The following is an 8,368-nucleotide window of genomic DNA, read 5'->3' on the forward strand; positions in this document are numbered from 1 at the left end:
GTTATCACGGCAGCAGGTGAGCCGCTTGTTGGCTGTAATGACACAGCCTATCAAACAACCGAAACCAACATCTGCACCCTGTGTGTTCAGTGCTGCTTTACCTGGTTCCTGCTTGTAAAATATTCACCGCGACTTGTAACGTCATAGGCTACCAAGTTTTTAACCGAGTCAAGTCTGTGCGAGTGAACACATGCATATAAGACGACGGTGGTTTAACATCTCACCTTGTTGCAGTGAGTGGTGTGGTCAGTACATTGTGAGGGTGCAATAAAGCACACTGCTGACCACACTCAACCACACCCATTGGGTTGAGCACAATACAGTTTAAACCAGAGAGGGCAGGGAAACACTACTTTTCAAATGTTAAGTTTGGCATCTGTGTTTAAATGAAAAAAAGGTTTTGCACAAAAAGATATTTATGTAAAGGTACTGAAAATCGTTTTGGTATCGGTATCATCTTTGTTATAGTAGTGTTGTAGTACTCGAGATCGGTGTTTGTCTCAGTTTGGGTGGTTTTGACTACAAGACTATGTCATAGTATTGGTATCAAAACATTTCAAACTTTACTCAGACTTTCTTAGAGGAGGTGCAAAGATGAGCAAAATCTTTATTAAAATGCTTTATTAATCCAAGAAACAGACTGGATGGTGTGTAGTGAGTTACAATAGTCAAGGCTTGGATATAAGCACGGACAAGTTTTCCAGATCTGTGGCTGAAATAAAAGATTTTAACCATGGCTATATTTCTCAAATGACTTGATATGGTTACCATGTAAGCATGTAAACAGTTGCCTATTAACACATCAAGCAGACAGGAGCAACATTAGCTTAACATTTGTGTTTCTAGTCACTTGATGAATTTGGGTCTTTAGCTACCAGATGCTACAATATGTTCACCAGCTAGTCGCGCCAAAACAATGTGCTACAAGTTACTAAAACGCTCTGTTGACCTGAGGGGAACTGCGGAGTTGGGTGAAAATTATATAAATGCTTTGTTTGGAGAGTCATTATCACTACATGTACTTCATGTGTGCTTGAAGACCAAGAAACCCGCTTTCTTCCGAGTAACTCACCGTTGCTTTCCACACAGAGCATTGCAAATGTCTCCTCTGAAATGTTTAGAAGAGCTCACGTTATCAAATCCAGCCAGACACTTTGAGCAACGTCAAACAGCTTGAAGCTTTGCAGTACTCACAGAGAGTGCAGCGGTGGTGTGAATTCAAATTCATGTTGGATCAAGGCATTCATTTGCCTATATCAGACATTAAAATCTCATTAGAAGTGGTACTCTAACAACGATATTAAAAAACATCAGTATGTGTGTATGATGCATGTATTTCAGTTCATTCAGTTCAGTTCAGTTATCCACTTGACAAAAGACATCTAAATTTTCCTGAATGGAAAACAGTACATCCCCGCCACCCTGTACGCAGGATAAGTGCTTGACGATGGATGGATGGATGGAAAAGAGTACATGTTTATTCTCATTATTATTACCTCTTAACTTTAAAAGTGCTGTTTTCAGTAAAAGAAATTAGGGTTTTTTTGTTATAGGATTTCAAACCTCCACCACTATTTAGTTATAATTTCTTCTCTTGTTTTTTCTTTCTTATTTTGTTCTTTTCTTTCTGACTTCTGTCTGCCATTCATTTTCTTCTTTTCTGTTTATTTCCGTCTTTCCCTTCTTCTTACTTCCTCCTTTCTTGTTGTTTTCTTTCTCCTCTTCTGTTCCTCCTGCCTCTTTTTACTTTGGTTCTCTCTTCTTGCTGTCTTCAGGTCCTGGGAATTGTCTTTTTCCTCTTCCTCATCATGTGGTGTCCCTTCTTCATCACCAATGTCACTTTCGTCCTGTGCCGGGGCTCCTGCAATGTGCCGCTGCTTCATGACCTCCTCAACGTCTTTGTCTGGGTGGGCTACATCTCCTCCGGAGTCAACCCTCTGGTTTACACCCTCTTCAATAAGACCTACAGGAGAGCATTCTCCAACTACATAAGGTGCCAGTACAATATGGGGGCCAACGCAGCTGGACAGAGTTGCAAAACACTCCTCGTCCCCCCGCCGTGTCCGTCACACAGTGTGACCCCACTTCTGATGGGCAGTCATGGGAAAGCAGGCATGGACCGCAATAGTAACTGTCGCAACGGTGGTAGGGGCGATAACGGTAGGCTGACGGTGGACCCAGATGACATGACAGATGACGAGACACAAATTGGAATAGTGTCGCAGAGCCTCTCCGAATGCCACAACATTGGTATGCCTTCAGAAATGGAGCCGGAAACTGAGGTGGAGCGGGAGCTGTCACTCATCAGCTACAGCCCCGCCTCCAGAGAACACACAAGCAGCGTGTGATTACATGCTTTTTGTTGTTTTATGTCTTCTTTTCAACCTGCAGATGCTGGGCCGAGCAGCGTTTCAGTGAGCTGGTGCTGGTAGCCTACAGCATTTTGATTGCTGTAAGTGGGTACTGCTATTGTGAAAGGACTAGTCTTGTTTGAGGAGCTTTATCCCCACACTGAAGTGCACTACTTACAATAATGAAAATAATGTTAGTGAAATCAGATTATGAGAGAAGGTAGCCCCTAAGATGACTGAGTGTGTGTGGTTTTCCACCACGGTTTTGGAGTGAAAGCCAATATTTCAGACGTGTTTATTTTCTAATCGGTGTCAAAATGTTGGTTTTCAGACCTCACATGGAGAATAAATGCATTTGTTAAGGTGTTGCTGTCACACAATGTGGTGTACTTTATGGGGAAGACGGTACCAGCTGAGATCCAGACAGGGACAAAGCCCACATGATAAGGGACACTCAGTGAAGAGCTTATTCTCATTGTTAACCTGGTAGGGAGTCAAGAGGCGCCCGATGGAGTCCCACTGATGCAGGTTCCAGAGTCAAGCACCAACCGCTGAGGTCAACGGAGTCAAACTAGGACTTCAAGCCTTCACACAGTCAAAATGCAGTCCGAGCTCTGGTTTATGTGGATTCTCTCCACACCAAGCAAACTAAACCAAATCTATTTTTGTGCCGGTCAAGCTTGACGACAACAGTCATAGAATATATCTGAATGAACCTTTCCAGCATGTATAATCAAACTATTCAGCCGACAAAAATGGGATTTTTCGCTAAAGGAAACTTTCTCAAGGCTGCAGTCAAAAATTTGTCTGAGAGGACCGAGATGAAGGAATGTGCAGGGACCACTGGTCTCTGGTGGACTCACAGTGCCATCTGGTGGTCGAATGACACAGAGAAGATGTTTCCCAGGGATTGAATAAGGGGCTAAAAGAGCTCAAAACATGGCGCAGGTCCAACACAACTGTCAGGCTATTGCTTCTGTTGACCAATGCAACCACTTATGAAAGAATTAAATTCCCAACTTCTAAAGGTTTTCTCTTTTTTTTTACTGATAACAATCAATAAAGTTTAAAATAAAAGTGAGTAATCTAAAAGTAATAAAGAAAAATATAGTATGAAGTTTTTAATATAAGGGTGCACAAACTTAACGTAAGATGTCATTCTTAAATCAGCCACAGCTTGCTATCATTAGCTTCATTACTGAGCTACCACTGTCTTCTATTCAGCCTCAAAAAACAATAAAAAAAATAACTCAACTCATCTTCCTTAGCTGGGATCAAATCCCACTTTTTTTCCCCAAATGGTGGAATGTTGTGGATGGGCAATCATATTATTTAGGTAAAATATTAGTAGTAGAAGTTCATATCATGAAAGCAACACTATCTTTCCATAAAATAGACAAATAACATTTGATTGATCAGCTCTTACCAGCTCTTACTTTTTGATGTGGTTTCACCACATGCAGTAAATCAATTTCAGCGATGAAGAGAGAAGAGAGAGAGGTTTAAAGCCCATTGCTTGGCTGGCTGACTGAATATTACCCACATTTAATAAATGGCTGCACAATCCAGTATATGCATCTTTGTGATTGTTGTCCTACTTAATAAACATATCATATTATCAAATGACATATCAGAATATTCATGTTATCTGAGGGCATAAGTGTGGGCTGTTTGAGATTCAGAGCATCAACTCTGAGAGACACAAAAAAAAGAAGTTCTACTTTTCAAGAGATGAAGTATTTTTATTCAAGGTCAGTCTTTAGATCAGTGCTTTTCTCTCCAGAAAAAAACCCTCAGCAGCATGATTTCCAGTTATGCAGCTGGACAGACGGAACGTTTAAGATTTAATTTCAGCTCTGAGCGTTGGATTTAAATTAGCTCCTTGTTACATGTAAGGTCTGATGATGTTTTCAGGATGCCAGTATCTCCTGGAATTGCCCGATGGTTCCAAACCCTAAATAAGACTCTTTGATCTCTGACTGCTTTACAATATGCCCGTCCTGACTCACCATAACCCAGAGTGTGACTCAAAGACCAAATACCTTTAGATTTCATCTGTCGCATAAGATGGACAGAAAGTCAATACTCTAAGAGACAGACCCTTGACTCTATCAAGACAAGACACCAACCCTCACAGCTCTGGCATGTTGATTTTCTTAACCTCCCTCCTCCAACATTTCATGGACTGACAGGCGGTGTAATTCCTCCACACTACATCCCCATCAGCTGAAATATCTGCAATATACTGCCTAGATTAAATGTTGTGTTGATTTTAAAGGGAACAGGTCGTGGTGGTAAATTTAGATTTCTTAGCAACAAATTCACCTCTTATGAGACAATGTAACCTGAATCTCGTAGGCATTTAGTGATTTGCTTTGTAGGTTTATTAATTCAGTAGAGCTAAATGGTTGCACTATAAAGGAAATGCATTGAGAAAAGTAACATTTTAAGAGATCACTTAAAGGGGGACTCTGGCAGTTTTACACATCAGGTTCAGTTTACTTGAGCAAAATATAAATAACCCAGATTATGTCATAGTGATGTCACCAGGGTAATCTTGGTTTGGGCTTGGGACATTTTGCAACAGAATGTCTTAAGTTTTAAAACTACAGGTCTAAAAGATGCGGGCATTTAGGAGGCAGTGGGTCTAATGAAAGATGTTCTTGAGTTGCATAATTGGAATTGTAGTGTTTTTGCAGATTGACCCTAACCCCAAAAGTCAGGGTATCTCATCATGTGCTTCTTCGCTTTTGATCTCTGTTTAATTAGTGTGTTTTAATCCTGCAAGTTCATGGACATGTGCAATACTAAATGGCTGGAGTACCCCTTTAAATGCCAAAAATAAATAAATACTGAATGACACACCGTTAATTACTGAGTTTTCCTTCCAGCCTAGCTGTTATTTTATCAAAGCAGATGTCACTTTCCCCTGTAATCAATATCTCATTTTGGTAATAATCCACTCAGTCATAGGACAGCCAAAATTACAAACACTTGAATGTACAACCCTTTTTTTTACCCATAATTCCTCCTTCAAGGTCAAAGAGCAAAGGATAAAGCCTGTAGTTGGACCAATCGAATCCAGAGCCTGAGGTCTGCAGCCACCTCTGCATACAATTAGAATGAAACAAATGAACTGGGATCATTCTGATTTTATGCGTCTCTGCATAATTTATCCAGTATTTGTATGCTACAGACTTATACAGTGGTCATTTGCATCACTTTTCTCTCCACAAGGAGAGGTCTACATGAGCTAATGTTGGCAAGCTGGCACCAAAGTTTGGCCTACAAATATGGTGCATGTTTGAAGTGATGTTCAAAAAGTCCTCTCTCTGCCTCACTCGGTTTGATTTTGCTCTTTCTTTAATAGTTGGGAGTAATGAAACAGCACAGGGAGGAAAGAAAGAACAGACAAGGAGCAATCAACAAAATGCTATACTTGCAAACAGCGTGCAATACCTGCAGGCATATCATCTTTATCAAACTGCAAAATTCAAACATAAACAAGAGAAAAACAGAAGAACAAATAGAGAAGAGAGGACTCTCTGAACTATGTTGAACGGGTCTTATTTGATCCATCCAGGTGTGAGAAGGCAAAGAGCTACAGCCAGGCCAGCCAACTCAGTATGTCGAGATGTAATAACTATATGTTTCCCGTGTACCCGTGTGTGTGTACCAGGCCTAGCTCAGATTGCTATCTGAGATTGATTCAGTAACTTTTCTGTGTTTTTATTGATTGCGTCCGGCACAATGGATTGAATCAGGTTGTCCCTGCAGACGCTCGAGGTCCAGACAGATGAAAGCAATCACTCAGAGAGAGTATCTGGAACGATTTCAACTCATGATTCGATCCAGGCCTGGTGTGTATAGAAATAGTTGGAGCCATTTATTGACAGAGTTTCGCTTTCATACATTTAAAGAGGGCCGATTTGGGCTTCTTTCCCAGTTTTCTGTTGGAACTATTTATTTGCCAGGAGTAGTGAATTCCAACATAAAAGCGTCTGTAAAACCTTAACTTGTCATTTTTACACTTTGATTTTCCTGCAAATTAAACAAACAAGATATAACATGTTTATTATTAAGCTTTAACGGGGCTGGTAGGTAGTTTTTGTTTAACTTTTGGTCAGAGCCAGACTAGCTGTTTCCCGCTCTTCCTTGTCTTTATGCTATTCTAAGCTAACCAACTGTTTACATGTTTAGTGCACAGACATGAAAGTGGTATCAATCTTCTCATCAAACTCGCAGCAAGAAAGCAAAGTGTATTTCCCAAAACATCAATCTATTCCAATAAATAATTTTTATCTTTCTTCAGTCAGAAATATAGCAAAATTGATAACAGCAGTAAGTTGCAACACTTAACCACAAAACAAGTCATGTAATGCATTAATGCAGGTGGTGGGGGTGTCACATACATAAGATGCTTGCCTGGGTTCAATTCTCACTGTGAGACATCTACCCTTGTGTCCCTGAGCAAGACACTTAACCCCTAGCTGCTCCAGACATGTATAGCAATTGTGAGTCGCTTTGGACAAAAGCGTCAGCTATATGAATAAATGTACAATGTCCATTAATCATTCATAGCAATGTCAAGGAACGTAAGAGAGCTCACAGATGGATTTTTCTTTAAAATTTTCTGAGATCCAGTAGGGAGGGCTGGTACAGTGCTACCTCTCCATTAAAGATGTTTTTTTTTTAAGAACAGAACCCACAAGATCTTACAGTTTTCAAATGTAAAAATACCTCAAGTCAGTAGGCACAGCAAGCAAAGATTTTCAAACCGACTGGCGGACCCTAAAGACAGTTTTTGTCCAAACCCTCACCTATCTTCCCGAACATGTAACTCTGTCACTAAACGACTCTGAGAATAGCCAGAGCTGCAGGTTGTTCAAGAGTTTGGCAAACCCACCTTCTCCAGTGCACCTTCCCTGCATTAAAGCTGACACTGCAGATTAGTTGTCAGGTTTGTCTCACACTTGTATGACCCTGCGCTTGCGGATTAGCTAACTTTCTTCTTCTGTTATGCAGTGGCTGTTTTTTTATACCATTTAAATTGTAAATGTTTGTCTATGACGCATCTTAAGTTTATACAATGACTCTGCCATCATCCACACAATGTATATTTTCTTTATTTCTGTGTGATGCTGCTATTTATTTATTAAAATATTATTCTAATGTGTGGGCCATTGCCTTATTTGTACATTAACCACATGGTTGTTTTTTACTTTATTCCTTGTCTTGCTCAAGTGTCCAGTAGACCAGACTCGCCTTTGAATCCTCTTCTGAGCTTCCTAACATAAACAAGTTATGGAACAGTGTCAAAGAATGCCTGAGGTAGCTGAGGGGAAGTGAGACGATGACTGCTTTTAAATTGCGTTCAGCTCCCCCTGAGTGAACATTTCTTTCAACCCACCACAGTACCAAACCATAGAGCAGCAGTACAACAATCCTCCTGGTAAAGGTTACTGAAAAGCTTAGCATTCCTCTTATGATTAACAGCTACACACCTAGCTGTGTAATTTGATAATAATAGTATAGGTCCCACCTCCCTGCACTTGCTGCCCAGTGTGCTCTACTATTATGTTCTTCTCTACTGCAGCTTTTAAGTGCTTCACAATGCCCTGAAAAAAGCTAATTAAACCCTTAGCCTTGGCTGTGTGTCAGCTCTACCCATTGAGCCATGCAGGAAACCCTCATGAGGCGAGTTTTTTATTTTATTTTTAATCATGTGATCTACTCAGGTTAATTCAGGTATGCTAAAATAGTGTTAAAATGCAGCATTTTATAAGTGTGGTCATGTGAAGTATATATATATATATATACAGTGGGGGAAATAAGTATTTGACCCCTTGCTGATTTTGCAGGTTTGCCCACTTACAAAGAATGCAACGATCTATAATTTTAATCATATGTACATTCTAACAGTGAAAGACAGAATCCCAAAGAAAATTCCAGAAAATCACATCATATGAATTTATTAAAATTGATAACCATCTGATGAGGAAAAACAAGTATTTGAC

General features: G+C 40.1%; 1 protein-coding gene across 3 annotated transcripts in view; it reads left to right on the plus strand.

The window, feature by feature from the left end:
* Positions 1 to 6,608, plus strand: part of htr2cl1 (5-hydroxytryptamine (serotonin) receptor 2C, G protein-coupled-like 1) — a 175,004-nt gene extending 168,396 nt beyond the window's left edge. For all 3 annotated transcript variants that reach the window (XM_046064794.1, XM_046064795.1, XM_046064796.1), the window contains one exon: positions 1,776 to 6,608. In XM_046064794.1, the coding sequence (XP_045920750.1) occupies positions 1,776 to 2,348 (573 nt within the window). In that variant the 3' untranslated portion in view covers positions 2,349 to 6,608. The remainder of the gene's footprint in view (positions 1 to 1,775) is intronic.
* Positions 6,609 to 8,368: the final 1,760 nt, after the last annotated feature.

Source organism: Micropterus dolomieu, linkage group LG12 (genome assembly GCF_021292245.1).
Source record: "Micropterus dolomieu isolate WLL.071019.BEF.003 ecotype Adirondacks linkage group LG12, ASM2129224v1, whole genome shotgun sequence".
Lineage (NCBI taxonomy): Eukaryota > Metazoa > Chordata > Actinopteri > Centrarchiformes > Centrarchidae > Micropterus > Micropterus dolomieu.